This window comes from Theropithecus gelada, chromosome X, assembly GCF_003255815.1.
Source record: "Theropithecus gelada isolate Dixy chromosome X, Tgel_1.0, whole genome shotgun sequence".
Taxonomy (NCBI): Eukaryota; Metazoa; Chordata; class Mammalia; order Primates; family Cercopithecidae; genus Theropithecus; species Theropithecus gelada.
The window spans coordinates 117,508,840-117,524,254 of NC_037689.1; the positions used below are offsets into that span (position 1 = coordinate 117,508,840).

At 43.6% G+C, this 15,415-nt stretch overlaps 1 protein-coding gene and 1 long non-coding RNA gene across 2 annotated transcripts; both read right to left on the reverse strand.

Moving 5' to 3' along the window:
• Positions 1–3,361: 3,361 nt before the first annotated feature.
• Positions 3,362–10,482, reverse strand: RHOXF1 (Rhox homeobox family member 1). Its single transcript, XM_025373296.1, has 3 exons — positions 10,017–10,482; positions 7,351–7,396; positions 3,362–3,607 (listed from the first exon to the last, which is right to left on the reverse strand). The coding sequence occupies exons 1-3, from the start codon at positions 10,409–10,411 to the stop codon at positions 3,491–3,493; spliced, it is 558 nt and encodes a 185-aa protein (XP_025229081.1). The 5' UTR covers positions 10,412–10,482; the 3' UTR covers positions 3,362–3,490.
• Positions 10,483–12,332: 1,850 nt separating this feature from the next.
• LOC112615035 lies at positions 12,333–14,386 on the reverse strand. The gene is made up of 3 exons (XR_003117261.1): positions 14,219–14,386; positions 12,548–12,591; positions 12,333–12,400 (listed from the first exon to the last, which is right to left on the reverse strand). It is a non-coding gene; the product is annotated as an uncharacterized LOC112615035 (long non-coding RNA).
• Between the last annotated feature and the right edge of the window lie 1,029 nt (positions 14,387–15,415).

Sequence of the window (15,415 nt, forward strand, 5' to 3'; positions counted from 1 at the left end):
CACTGTTGGTGGGAATGTAAATTAGTTTAACTATTGTGAAAGACAATGTGGTGATTCCTCTAAGACCTAGAACCAGAAATAACATTTGACCCAGCAATTCCATTACTGGGTATATACCCAGAGGAATATAAATCATTTTATCATAAAGATACATGCACATGTATTTCATTGCAGCACTATTCATAATAGCAAAGACATGGAATCAACCCAAATGCCCGTCAATGATAGTCTGGATAAAGAAAATGTGGTACATATACACCATGGAATACTATGCAGCCATAAGAAGGAACATTATCCTGAGCAAACTAATGCAGGAACAGAAAACTAAATACTGCATGTTCTCACTTATAAATGGGAGCTAAATGATGAGAACACATGGACACATGGAGGGGAATAACACTCACCAGGGCCTACTGAAGGGTAGGAGGAGGGAGAGGATAATGAAAAATAACTAATGGGTACTAGGCTTAATACCTGGGTGATGAAATAATCTGTACAACAAACCCCCATGACACAAGTTCACCCATGTAACAAACCTGGTTTGAAAATCATCCTGTGAGAGTGGTGAGGTACATTCTTCTTGGATTTTCCACACTCCCAACAGGGCCTGGGGCTTCTGTGTAGCAATAACAACCTTATCTCTGTGGAAGCCACATATTATGCATACTACTTTGCTGACATTTGACAATCATAGGTGGAAAAAAGGAAGAAGTAAGGAATTAAAATTAGCAGGCACCATGGCATGCTTTTCCAAGGAAACAAGAGCCTTCCTTTACACTGGGAACATATGAGCACTATTAAACTGGTCTTTGATTAAGACCCATGAGAGGAAATTGTGGGGTAACTGGTACCTTATCTGTAGTCATTGCAATCACTTTATGACTGTGGGGTTCACAATCACTTTTAACATAAAACTCCGTTGAAGGAGACTCATATTGCTAAAGGTTACTCAAAAACAAAGGTTAAACTGAGAAGAACTTTATGCTTTAAAAATGGGGGCCGGGCACGGTGGCTCACGCCTGTAATCCCAGCACTTTGGGAGGCCAAGGAGGGTGGATCACGAGGTCAGGAGATCGAGACCATCCTGGCTAACACAGGTCTGAAACCCCATCTCTACTAAAAATATAAGAAAAAATTAGCCAGGTGTAGTGGCGGGTGCCTGTAGTCCCAGCTACTTGGGAGGTTGAGGCAGAAGAATGGTATGAACCCAGGAGGCGGAGCTTGCAGTGAGCTGAGACCGTGCCACTGCACTCCAGCCTGTGCGAAAGAGCAAGACTCTGTCTCAAAAAATGGGCTGGGCCTCTTCATCTTCCTAATTTATTTTTGCTTTTGTTTTCTTTCTATCCTGGAAGTTTTGTACAAAGAAGATCATGTTGATGAAAAGAGTAAAACTCTTTAAAATATTTGAAAAGATTTATTCTGAGTCGAATATGAGTGACCGATGACCCATGAAAACTCTCAAGAGATCCTGAGAATGTGTACCCCAGGTGGTTGGGCTACAGCTTGGTTTTATACATTTTAAGGAGACATAAGACATCAATCAATATATGTAAGATGTACAACATTGGTTCTGTCCAGAAAGGTGGGTTAACTCAAAGTGGGAGCTTCTAGGTCATATGTAGATTCAAAAATTTTCTGATTGGCAATTGGTTGAGTTACATTATTGTCTAAAGACCAAGAATCAATACAAGAGAATGTCTGCATTAAGATAAGGGGTTGTGGAGACCAAGGTTCCCATTATGCAGAGGACGCCCCCAGGTAGCCGGCTTCAGAGAGAATAGATTGTAAATGTTTCTTACTTGAGTTGATTCTCTCCTGGATCAAGAAAAAGGCCTGCACAAGAAAGGGGATTCTCTTGAGAATGTACATTTTCCCCCACAAGAGACAGCTTTGCAGGACTATTTCAAAATACAGCAAAGAAACACATAGGGTAAAATACTTTTGATTTCTTTCAGGGCCTGCCATCTGTCATGTGATGCTATACTAGAGTTAGGCTGGAAATTGGTGTCTTATTGCTACAGATCTGTTAGTCTTAAGTTCTGTTCTAATGTTAATACTGGTCAGCTGTACATGAATTCCAAAAGGGAGCAGGGAATAATAAGGCATGTCTGACCCCTACATCCCATCATGACCTGAACAAGTTTTTCAGGTTAACTTTGGAATGCCCTTGGCTGAGAGGAGAGATCCATTCAGATAGTTGGGGGGCTTCGAATTTTATTTCTGATTTACAATAGCATGAACGAAGCAGAGGTCTGACTGCTTCGTTCCACTGAGTGGTTATTCTGGAACATTGCTCAGGGTACCATCTTCTTACTCTTGTTTGAGCAGCACTAAATGAAAAGGTCCCCTTTCACCTTGTAATCAGCAGGAAGTGGGATTATCTTGAAGATGCTGATGATGACAAAATAAACTTGAAGGATTGTTCATCTGCTTTTGAGCTAGGGAAGGTGTAACAATATGCTTCCTAGGCTGGGGGTAGGGGAGAAAAGGCAGAAGAGCCTCTTTTTGGGCTTAATGAATTTTTTGCTTGTGTTTCTTTTGAAGCAGCAGGATCTTTGGGGCAGAATGGCTCCTATTCCCCTGTGTCCCCCACAAGAAGGGAGGACAGAATTTGGGGCATAGTGGATCAATATTCAGCTGCTACCTTCCCATAAATCCTATGAGTAGCCACCTAGGAAGTTTCTCTTTAGAGTTCAGAATTTGGACGGAACTAGTCAGCATAAATGGAACTCAGCTTTATGTGGGAATACACTGTTGTCTCACCAGGAATCTGCTTCACCCCTTCTTGCACATATTTGTGTTCCCTAAAGGGGCAAGGTGGTAAGGAGGATGGCATAATGGCAGAGGTAGGGAGGGGGAGTGGAGAAGGATGTATGGGTCAGTGCAAACTCACAATGACACTTCTGTGATGTGCAGGGCCTATTGTTGATGGCAACTCAGGGATGTCATTTCATGAAAGGAGACCTCCTTGTCATTTTGTTTAAATGGCCTTTTTTTTTTTTTTTTTTTTTTTTTTTTTATGTGGAATCTCGCTCTGTTGCCCAGGCTGAAGTGCAGTGGTGCGATCTTGGCTCACTGCAACCTCTGCCTCCTAGGTTCAAGCCTCCCGCGTAGCTGGGATTACAGGTGCCTGCCACCACCCCCAGCTATTTTTTTTTTTGTATTTTTGATAGAGATGGGGTTTCACCATGTTGGCCAGGCTGGTCTTGAACTCCTGACCTCGTGATTCACCCGCCTCAGCCTCCCAAAGTCTTAGGATTACAGGAGTGAGCCACTGTGCCCAGCCTTAAATGGCTTTTTAAAAACAATTTGCACCTATACCATACTAACCACAACTGGCACACAAAAACAAATATATTGCGAATTTGCCTCTTTATTGATAACATAAGTTCAGAGGAGATAAGGGTAGCCTGAGTGGCATGGGCAGCCCAGGTGTCAGTGGCACCAGAAAAACCCATCTCCAAACTAGCTCCTGAAGAAGGATGGCATTCTAGGGCTCGTCCAAGATGATGTAGACACAGTTGTCTGGGTCAGCAAGTAGTTCATTGGCGAGCATTAATTCCCTCTGATATCGCTTACATCTGGCCCTTTTATTCTTAAACCAAACCTACAATCAGAGGGAAAAGGGGATTGGTTCAGTATATTGAACAGTTAATGTCATAATAGAAAAACACAGTATGCAGCTTTATATGCTATTGTGATTTTAGACTGCATCAGAAGCTATTTCCTCATTGCTAAAATACCTTAGGAAAGTTAACAACACAGCCCCTGGCCCTTCAGCTCACCCTTAGTGAGCACCAGCTTTGTGCCAAGTCCTGGAATAAGCTTATTACTTTGTATCTCTCTTCTCCATTTTATTATTTATTTATTTATTTATTTATTTATTTATTTATTTATTTATTGAGACAAGGTCTTGCTGTTTTGCCTGGGCTGGGGTCCAGTGGTGCAATCATAGCTCACTGTGACATTGAACCCCTGGGCTCAAGAGATCCTCCCACCTCATCCTCCCAAGTAGCTGGTACTAGAGGTACATGACACTATGCCCAGCTGTTTTAATTTTTCTGTAGAGATAGGGTCTCGCTATGTTGCCCAGGCTGGTCTTGAGCTCCTGGCCTCAAGCCATCTTCCCACCTTGGTCTCCCAAAGTGTTGGGATTACAAGCGTGAGCCACTGCGCCCAGCCCCAGTTTTAATACTCTTTAATGGTTACTTCCAGGTATTGGATGCAGTTCTGGCTTATGAGTTGTTCCAGGTCCTTGCTGTTAATTCAATGCCTGGCAACAGGGTAACAAAAGGTGTGCATCTGACAAGTGACCATCAGCTATCCAGCTGCCGCCTGCTCCCTCCTCACTAGGAGTTTCACCTTGTTCGTGGGAGAAGTTCGGCATGGTAAAAAGTGGGCCTAATTTCAAATCGTTTTCAGGGGACTGTTTAAAAAATCCATCTTGGTATGTAGTAAATAATAGGAAAGAGCACACTGGAATTTTAGACAGGTTTCCTTCATGGATGTCTAAGGGATCATTTGTCCTCTGGCAAGAGAGGCCTGGACACTGTCTTGATAATTTTAGCCTGTAGCATTAAGGAAAGTTGAAACCAACTCGACCCAAATTAACTGAAACGCTCAAAAATCTTTACCCGCCCAACAGTTTAGGGGAAAGAGGCATACCATTGTCACCAATGCCAAATCTTCGTTCTCCAACCTGCTGCACCCTCCAAACCTTCCTGGGCTCAGGACAAGGTCAGCTCACTCTGTTTTAGCTACAGCTCCAGGATCCTGGACTGGAGGTGCTGTAGCCCAGTGTGGCAGGGCACCCTAGGCCCTGCTACTCAACCAGGAGATCTGAATCCCACCCCTAATCCTAAGGCAAAAAGGTGGAACCAGCATTTTAGGAAGATGGTTAACATCAATGTGGGGGAAGAGTCACAAATATGGCTCCTCCCTAAATATCTGCCAACAATTAAAAAGCAAACAAAGAGAACCTGTCAGTTACATGTCACTATCCTCTCAGCATCCTCGTTAATGGAGTTTATATTGTATTTATTACTTTCAAAAGTTCTCAAACTGCAAGTTGTTTTTGTTGTTGTTGTTTTTGTTGTTGTTGTTGTTGTTTTTTTTGAGACGGAGTCTCTCTCTGTTGCCCAGGCTGGAGTGCAGTGGCCGGATCTCAGCTCACTGCAAGCTCCGCCTCCTGGGTTTAGGCCATTCTCCTGCCTCAGCCTCCCAAGTAGCTGGGACTACAGGCACCCGCCACCTCGCCCGGCTAGTTTTTTGTATTTTTTTTAGTAGAGACGGGGTTTTACCGTGTTAGCCAGGATGGTCTCGATCTCCTGACCTCGTGATCCGCCCGTCTCGGCCTCCCAAAGTGCTGGGATTACAGGCTTGAGCCACCGTGCCCAGCCTTCAAACTGCAAATTGTGAGTGGCACAAAGGGCCTTCTTTCTCTGCCTGACATGTCTTTTTCACTTTCCCATTTAAGGATTTGCAGTCTTTCTGCTGCATGAGGCCAGTCTCTAAAAGTCTAAAAGAGCTCATTTTGGGAGGTTTCAAGTGTACCACTGGTCAAATCTATAAACATAACCCAAGTGTACAGTGGGTTAACTGGTATGTTCTGATATTAGGTCTACATTCCCAATACTGGTTTCATAAACCAGTTGCATTATATCCGCAAAAGCTATGGGGACACTATGTATTACTTTCTTGGGGGAAATTTATGCTGTATAGTTTGGAGATACTTGAGAACATTCTGTCTCTTCCCTTATTTGCATCTTGTGGCTCATATTCTTTTCAGAGAACTATGGAGAGAACATTATGTAAACCCAGGGAGGGGAAAAACAACTCACCAAAACCTTGTTTTTCTTTTCCTCTGAGTTTGCCTTACCAGCCCAAGAACAGCGGTCCCAACCTCTTTTCAACTTCTCCAACCCGAACCAGGTGTGACTGTGAGCCCACCCTTTGCCATTAGGATGTCAGCACTCAGTGACTTGCTTTGTTAGGCTGCTTTTTTGAACAACCCACCACAGATCAGTGCATTTCCCTCACTACACTCACACATGAACTCTGCATAAAAGCTAATAATAAGGTCATCCTGATTTTTGTTTTCTTTTCTTTTTTTTGAAAAGATCACTTTGATACTATGTATGGTTTTCTTTAGTCTTAAGTGGTCATCATTTGAATCCTATGACCTACAAATTAGTTAACACTGCTTAAAGGAATGAAAAGTATTTGAAATTAACATGGGTGTGAATCTACTCTAAAATGAGGGCCACCTCTCCAAACAAATTCCAGAAAACCGACGCCTTCAAAAAAGTACCACCAAAAAGAAATATAAATCCTTGGATGGATAGAAATTCCTCAAGAGAATAGTCACTTACACATTTAGTAGTTTGATAATGTTGAATTTGTATGGTATGTGCAAAGCCTATTTTGCCCATATTTTTCTCTAACCTTTTCACCCTTCTTGGTCAATTGAAATGAGTTCAATATTACTCAATTACTCATTTTGTTTCATTCTTTAGACAATTTTCCAAAGCATAGAAACCTTACAAACCTTCCTCAATTCCAAAATAATGTGACTATTTTAGCAATATTTTCAGGTTGACACATCAAAGTATTTTAGAAAATTAAAACTTAGCACTGCCACTGTCTATACTGCTTTACCAATAACTTAAAAACAAAAGAAGGAGGACTAGGGGCTTGGACATTTAAGCTATCTTCCCATCAGTCTCAGCTTAACTAAATATACATTATTTAGTCATGTAACGCGTTCTATGGGTGAATTAGTCCCTCATCCCAATATTTATAAATTCACTCATTTAGCTAAGTGTTTATGCCTGGCTTTAAATAATTTAGTACACTCGAACCCTCTTATAACCCTGCTCCTCCCTGCATTAACTTGAATACTTCTAAGGTAAGACTGAGCCCCACCATGACTCTACACAGAAATTGCTCCTAAAAGATACCAGTGTTAGAAGGAGTCGAATTTTATTTATTGGATACATACATATATGTATATATGTATTATATATATGTATATATAAAACACATATATGTGTTTCTTATGTATGTATTTGTTTAATTTTGTACACAGATTAGGAGAAGCAGTTTTTTGTTTTGTTTTTCCTTTAGTCAAATCATGTTCCCTAATGGGAATAGGAAAGAGGAAAGAACCATAAGCTGGAGCTTACTCCCTTTTCTACCGACAAAGAACCCAAACTTCAAAACTTATTTGCCAACATAAAAAAGACAATAATAAAAACAACAACTTTAGAATGTTCAGGACAAAGCCTTCAATGCCCTGAAGCAGGTTTTAGAATGGCTGCCCTCTCAAATTGCTTTTTCAAGTGTACTGACCCGCACTTTGTCTTCAGTCACACCTAAGTTTTCGGCAAGTTCCCTTCTGTGGAGAGAAAATCACACATGGTTAGTATTCAAGGTTGTGGATGGAACGAAATATATAGTATGTACTATATACTTCATGCTTGTTTTACAATTTATAATCTCCCCTCACACCTCCCCCAAGCATATACTTTTCTCTAATTCCCAGGTCCACGGTTGCTTTAGAAATGGTTTACCCTCATCACAAAATTTAAGGTGATGTTAACAACTCAGTAATCAAGAGAAATTTTTTTTTGTTCTTTTTTAAATTGAGACAAGGTCTCACTCTGTCTCCTAGGCTGGAGTTCTGTGGCGTGATTTCAGCTCACTGCAACCTCCGCCTCCAGGGTTCAAGCGATTCTCGTGCCTCGGCCTCTCGAGTAGCTGCGATTACAGGCACATACCACCACGCCCAGTTGATTTTTGTATTTTTAGTAGAGATGGGGTTTTGTCATGTTGACCAGGCTGGTCTCGAACTCGTGACCTCAGGTGATCCACCTGTCTCAGCCTCCCAAAGTGCTGGGATTTGGGGCATGAACCACGGCACCCCGCCAAGATGAATAATTTTAATGCATTATTATTATTATTATTTGAGACAGGGTCTCACTGTCGTCTAGGCTGGAGTGCAGTGGCAGGATCACTGTTCACTACAGCCTCCATGTCCTAGGCTCGAACGATCCTCCTGCCTCAGTCTTCCAAGTATCTGGGAGTACAGGCACGCATCACCACACCCACCCGGCTAATTTTTAAAGTTTTATTTAGAGACAGGGTTTCACCATGTTGCCCAGGCTGTTCTTGAACTCCTGGATTCAAGCAATCTTCCCACCTCGGCCTCCCAAAAGTGCTGGGATTACAGGCCTGAGCCACCGTGCCTGGCCCTAATGCACTATTTTAACAAATAACAATTAATGCAAAAATTTGTGATGAGGGCCAGGCGCGGTGGCTCAGGCCTGTAATCCCAGCAGTTTGGGAGGCCGAGGTGGGCAGACTGCTTGGGCCCAGAAGTTTGAGACCAGCCTGGGCAACATGGTGAAGCTTTATTTCTACACAAAAAAAATACAAAAATTAGCCAGGTGTGGTGGCCTGTGCCTGCAGTCCCAGCTACTCAGAAGGCTGACACGGGAGGATGGCTTCAACCCAGGAAGCGAAGGCTGCAGAGAGCTGAAATGGCACTGCTGCACTCCAACCTGGGCCACAGAGAGAGACTCTGTCTCAAAACAAAACAAAACAAAAAAACAGAAAAAAAAACCAACCAAACAACAACAACAAAAAAACTATGATGAACAAATTATCAAAATTTTAAATAAAGGAAGGATCTAGCACTGTAGTTACATGACAGTACCTCATTCTCCTTACCCCAATTTCAACAAAATTTTATTTATAAAAACAGACCAGAGTTGGGTATGGTGGCTCACTCCTGTAATCCCAGCAACTTAGGAGGCTGAGGTGGGAGGATTGCTTGAGGCCAGGAGTTCAGCTTGGGTGACAGATCCCCCACTCAAAAACAACAACAACAACAACAACAACAACAACAAAAACAAAAACAGGCCATCATCACGGGTAATAAAAGAAAAAATAGATAAACTGGACTATATCAAATTTAAAACTTCTGTATATCAAAAGGTACAATGAACCGAGTAAAAACACAACTCATAGAATGGAAGGAAATATTTGCAAATCACATCTGATAAGGGGTTAATATCCAGAATATATAAAGAGCTCCTATAACCCAATAACCAAAAAAAGAAAAAAAAGAAAAGAAAGAAAGAAAAAAAGAAAAAGCCACTCAGATTTTAAAATGGGTAGAGGACTCAAAGAGACATTTCTTCAAAGAAGGTATACAAATGGCCACTAAGCACATGAAAGGATGCACAACATCACCAATCATTAGGGAAATGCAAATCGAAACTATAATGAAGTATCACCTCACACCCATTAGGATGGCTATGTAAAAAACCCCAGAAAATAACAAGTGTTGGTGAGGATGTGGAGAAACTGGAACCCCCATGTACTGTTGGTGTGTATGCACCTATATCTATAAAATTGAATATTATTTAGCCTTAAAAAGGAAAGAAATTGTAATATATGCTGCAATATGGATGAACCTTGAAGACCTTATGCTAAGTGAAATAAGTCAGTGACAAAAATGCAAATACTGTATGATTCTACTTACATGAGGTACCTAGAGTAGTCAAAATAATAGAGACATAAAATAAAACAGTAGAATGGTGGTTGCCAGGGGTTGGGGAAAGGCGGAAAAGGGGAGTTGCTTAACTGGTATAGAGATTTAGCTTGGCAACATGAGAAGAATTCTAGAGCTCTATTGCACAACAGTGTGAACATACTTAACACAATTGAACTCTATACTTAAAAAGTGGTTTAGACGGTAAATTTCACGTCTGTGTATTTTACCACATCTTTAAAAAAGGGAGGCACGAACTAGTTTCCAGGTTTCATTCACATAAACCTTGCAATAAAATATTTACCTTGATGCCCAGGAGGTGAATATCCCCCTCCACACCAGCACAAAGGCAGGCAAGGACCCCCAGTGGCTTTTTCCTTATGACTGGGTGGGGCAAGGGAGAGAAAAAGATGCCTCGAAACGAACTTGGATCTCGCGGCTCCTGGAGCAGGACACTTACCTTGTGGGTACATCAGGGTATTGAGTGCGTTGGAAAACACTTTCCAGCTCCTGCACCTGCAACGGCGTGAACTTCTTGCGCCGAATTCGTGGCTGCATGTTCTCGGGCTGCGGATCCTCCATGGCCGCCTGGGCCGGCTCCTCCAGGGGCTGCTGCAGCTGCCTAGGCTCTTGGTTTCCACCGCCGCCCTCGTGGATCATGCCGCCATAGCGGTTCATGTAATTCTCGTGGTTCACGCCGCCCTCAGGGTTCATATTACCCATGAGGCCTGGAGCTCCTTGGCCAACATGGCCTTCTACCCTTGATGCTGCCCCCAGCTCAGGTGTGGAGCTTATTTTTACCTGGTATACATTCAGGCAGTAGAACTTGGTGTCATGGACGAGCGAACGTGCCATGGCTGGAGTGCTGCGCCCCTTACACAAACCCCGTGGCGTCTGCAGCTGGAGCGGGGGGTCAGAGGGTGGAGCTAGTTCCTGTTCTCATGCTTGGTATTGGTTACAGTTGCAATCAGGGGGACTTGCTTATGCGCACAAGCAAGAGAGGGAATGGAGAGGAGTGGGGGGATGGGAAGGTGGGGGTGCGGGTGGGGGTGAGGAGTGGGGGGTTGCAGGTGGTAGTGGGAGGTGTGAGTGTGGGGGTGGGGTGTGGGTGGGGGAGAGGGGGTGCAAGTGGGGGGTGGGGGTGTGCACGGTGAGGGTGGGGGTTGCAAGTGGGGGTGGGGTGTGGTTGGGGGTGGGAAGCTGGGTGGGGGTGCACAATGAGGGTGGGGGTTGCAGGTGGGGATGGGGTATGGGTGGAGGGTGGGGGGTGCACAGTGAGGGTGGGGGTTGTGGGTTGGGGGTGGGGGTTGCGGGTGGGGGTACGTGGTGGGGGTGTGGGTGGAGGGTGGGGGCTGTGAGTGGGGGGTGCGTGGTGGGGGTAGGGGTTGTGGGTGGGGTGAGGAGTGTGGTATGGGTTGTGGGTGGGGGTGGCGGTTGAGGGTGGAATGGGGTGGCCAAAACATAGGGGCAGTGTGGAGAAGGGCCAACAGGAGGCATATATGTATGCAACATGGGGCCCCAGCTTGCAGCTTAGCTGACTACACCCTACTCGGGCCTAGTTATTACCCCGAGGAAAGCTGATTTGGGGGCTCAAGGGAGGGGTGAGATCTCACAGTGATCATAGGACTGCTTGAGCAAGTTTGGAGAATATCTCATGGCCTGACCCTCCATATTTGGCAGCCTACACGGGGCACGGGCTAGTAATTAAGCTGAAACGATTGGCTAGGGGGCTGCTTGTTCAGAGTTCCAGCAAAGGCACTGAAAGCAGAGCTGCCATGCTCTCTTCAGTGCTGGGATTGGGATCTGGGAGATAGGCATGCAGAGCATTCTGGGTGGTAAGATGTGCTCTGTAAGAAATCCGATGCACCCTTTGAGAAAGTCAACACAGAATAAACACGAGGCTGAATCTGTTAGCCTGAGACTGAATATCTTTGGCTGTGCAAGAGAAACCTGTACTCATGGCAAAATGGAGTGCTATTAGGACAAGCAATAACTAAATAAATAAATACATAAAAATCAGGGATGGTATAGGAAGAATCCTAGTAAGGGCATACCTGCCAAAAATCTCCACTCTTGGGATGGAGATTTGGGATCTATGGATGTGCAGCTTAGTGGATGTGGAGCCACTTCTGCTCCGCAGAGCCTCATAACTACACAGCCTCCCTACTACTGCCCCTGTGTTTTGGCCACCCCAGCCCAATAAGCCCAATCACGAAGAAAAACCCTGAAGAGCCTGGTGCAGTGGCTCCTACACTAGTCCCAGCTATTCAGGAGGCTGAGATGGTTGGATCACTTGAACCCAGGAGTTTGAGGCTGCGGTAAGCTAGAATCATGTGGTGGCACTCCAGCCTGGGCAACAGATAGAGGCCCCTTTTCTCTAAAATAAATAATAAAATAAGAAATAAAATGAAAATGAAAGAAAAAAATGCTAGAGAGTCTGTCACGAGGAAGGGCATGGAGACGTTTTCTGAGAGTGGACAACTCATGAATCCTTAATTTTTCTAGAGATTGTGTGTGTGCTGTTAAGTGATGGTATATACTTTATTTTGTTTTTTAAAAATATTTTTAAAATTTTTATTATTTTTAAATGTTCTTTTAAAAACTTTCTGTATCTATTTACAAATATTGGTTATTTGAGGGTTTTTTGGCAGCATATATAAAGATTCAGACCCGTTGAGTCTGTAGCCTACCAAGAGAGAGAGCTCTGGTCTTCATGGTGATTCTGAGCATGGAAAGGCCCTTGCACTTGGCAGCATGCAGGGAACCAGTATGGCAGGACTAAGCCACTCGCCCCATTAATTGACTGCCATCCACTGGGCTAAGTGAGATCCTTGCATTCTATCCCTAGTGAAAAAAAGAGAGGAAGAAGAAGAAAAATAGATAATAAGAAAATTGAAAAAGAAATGAAGAAATGTACATTGTAGGGAGCAGGAAAGGACTACCAGTAATGGGAGGCATCAGCTAGGAGCACAGATCCGAAGCATGACTCACTGTGTGTCTTGGGACACTGGATGAATCTATCTGGTTCTTAGCTTCTTCACGTATAAAATGGAGATAACAACAGTGTCTCGATCATCGGGTTTTCATGAGAGTTCAATGAGGCAAAGCATACGTGTAACTGAACACAGCTCTGACTGCTCGCCACTTGCAAAGTCCAATGAACAAGAATGACGTCTGGTAAAAGAAAGTGGCTTTATTCCAGAGCTAGCTGAGGGGAATTAGTACAGGCTGCCTTAGAAGCCACTACAGCCTTTGGGGCAGAAGGCAGGAGCTTTGAAAGGGGGGTTTGGCATGAACGACATGCAGGGGAGAGGGCGATGGAGTGCGGAGTCTGTGTGACTTGCTTCGGATGTCTTATCTATCAGGTGGTCTGGCTGGCACCGTCATGGGCAGAGCTAGGTTGTAAATTGAGGCAATCTCAATTTGCCTCCTGGTAGGAGAGAGTTCTGGAGGTTCCTGGTTTGCTTTAAGGTTCAGTCTCTGTAACTTCTAAGTAAACACTTAGTTAGATAAGCTTGCTGTGTAGGGAGTGTCTGGTGGAGAGAAGGTAAAGGTTATAATGGCATTCCCAAAGAGCTAAGTAGGAGGTGTGAGGAAAGGAAAAAGGAAAAAATAATTCATTTGAGTCTTTAAAAAAGAGGTACTTGGTTACATATAGACTGTTTTATTCTTTTTCTTCAACTCCAAATAGTCAATTTATCAGCAAATCCTGTTGACCCCACCTCAGAAACCCATTCCCAAACCTTTAATTTTTTTCTCTGACATGCCTAAGATAATCACTGTCTTCTTAAACCTGGGATAATGCTTTAATGTCCTGTCTCCCTGCTTTCACCTTTTTTCTCCTATAAACATTCTCCACCCAGCAGCCAGAGTGATCTGATGATGAAAATGTGAATTACACCATCGTGCCCCTGCTTATATCACTTTCATAAGGCTTGTTCTTGGGTTGGGTCCAGAGTAGGTACTTAATACATGGTAATGTTTATTACATTATCTGGTATCTAAGAATAAAATATATTAGGCCAAGAAAGAAAATCGATCTGCTGAGTGAAAGACACAGTCTTCTGGCACATTTCCTGGCCCAGGGCTCATACATGCAGCAGCCAACATAGGCTTACTGACGGAAGCACATATACGTACATAGAAACGTGGTACATGTATTGTTTTCACAAGAAGATGCTCTATCTTCATTACATGCTCCCGGAGGATAACAATCACTCTCTCTCTTTCCCTTGTGAATAAAAAAATATGAAAGTGAGTCAAGTAGGAAATGTGAGGCTACATGGTCTGGTCATTTGTGAAATTGTATAATTAAGCACCTCAATTAATCCTCAAAACACCTCTATGATTTAGGGATGACTGTTATCTCCATTTAAAAAATTATTAAACCAAGGCAAAATGAGAATAAACTGCTCACCAGATTAGCCAGCTAGCAGGTGGTGAGTGAAGCCATGATTCAGATATCCAGTCTGGTTCTAGGGTCGCTGCTCACATAAATCTGTTACATCAGGCTGTGATTTGTGGCTATTTTTGCTTAGGACGAGGGTTCCATTGGGTAACTAAGGTTTTCAAGAGTGAATCAAAAATTAAAAACTAAATTATATTTAAAATAAAACATTTAAGTAAACACTAGCTTTTCTGGTGCCCACATAGGGCAACAACACTCACCTAAGGTGCCTATGAGTGACTGAAGGTGAGAAAACACTGGGGTACACTGTGGAAATCTGAGATGTGGAAGAACATCGAGCTGTCACAGATGTCCCAGCTAGTCTACTACACCCCATGATTAAAACTCTTACATGTCTCTCATGCAGCATTTGATCCAAGGCTGAAAATTGATCATGAACTGATTAGGCAAGAGAAGGAGAGGGGTGCAGACTCCAACAAAAGTCAGATGGAGGAGGCAACATTTTGGTTGAAGTCAGAGAGCGGCTGTGAGATTGCCATCCCTTGACATCTTTTTGAAAGTGAATTGTTTAATCATTTTTTTTTTTTTTTAGCTGATTTCTTAGCCATCTTGCAGAAATATGAGGCAGGGGCACTTATCCATTAGATACAGTAGGTAAGGTACCTAAGCCCCATGACAGACACCCTTAGCGGCCCATGAAAATTTCTTTCATAAAATGGTGCTGAAGATAATGATAGTTGCAAAGGGAAAAATAGGATAGACCAATATCATAGTACGATACCAAGCATAGGGCCTATTATTGGAAGCTATTTCCAATGCTCAGGATATTAACATCTTCTGGAGCGTCTGCAAAACACATCTTGAAGGGAGAACCATAAAGTCCTCATTTTGGCCTGCCTCTTTTATTTAACAATAAAGTTTTATTTATTTCTGAGCACAAGATTACGATTTTATTTCTAGAAAATGGGAAAAAATGTGGAAGAAGGAGGAGGCAGGGAAAAGGTGGAAACTTGCCCAGGCCCACAGCAGGAGCCCAACACAGGGAACACTTAAGCTTGTGTAGAGTACTTGTAACCAGAAGCCCCGAGGTGGAGCACAGCAGAGCCACTGTCGCGGCCAGAGCCCATGCAGTGTAAACATTAACATTCTTGGATGCACTAAGCACTGGGCTGCCGTCTACACTTGCACTCTGAGGTGGTGGAGTCATTGCTAAAATTTTGGAGTACTTGGACTTTTCTCAAGAGGCGTTGCACTTCTTGTCCCTACCGGGGATTACCGCAGGTCGCAGCTCAGAGTCTGCGGAGGCGCGCCATTTCATCGTTTCATCGACAGCGGGGACTGAACCTTCAGCCCAGGAGAAGCCAAGATGGCACCGATATCGCACCCGGGGAATCGAGGACCGGGAAGAACTTAATGGTTAGTGCCTGGATGGTGACAGGTGCTCCAGTGTA

Bases quoted from the DNA above. Each gene is read 5' to 3' on its own strand.
- RHOXF1 (XM_025373296.1), bottom strand. From the start codon at position 10,411: ATGGCACGTTCGCTCGTCCATGACACCAAGTTCTACTGCCTGAATGTA. The intron at 7,397-10,016 runs GTAAGTGTCCTG...TTCTCTCCACAG, and splicing joins TACCCTGATGTACCCACAAG to AAGGGAACTTGCCGAAAACT. The intron at 3,608-7,350 runs GTCAGTACACTT...CTCTGATTGTAG, and splicing joins TGACTGAAGACAAAGTGCGG to GTTTGGTTTAAGAATAAAAG.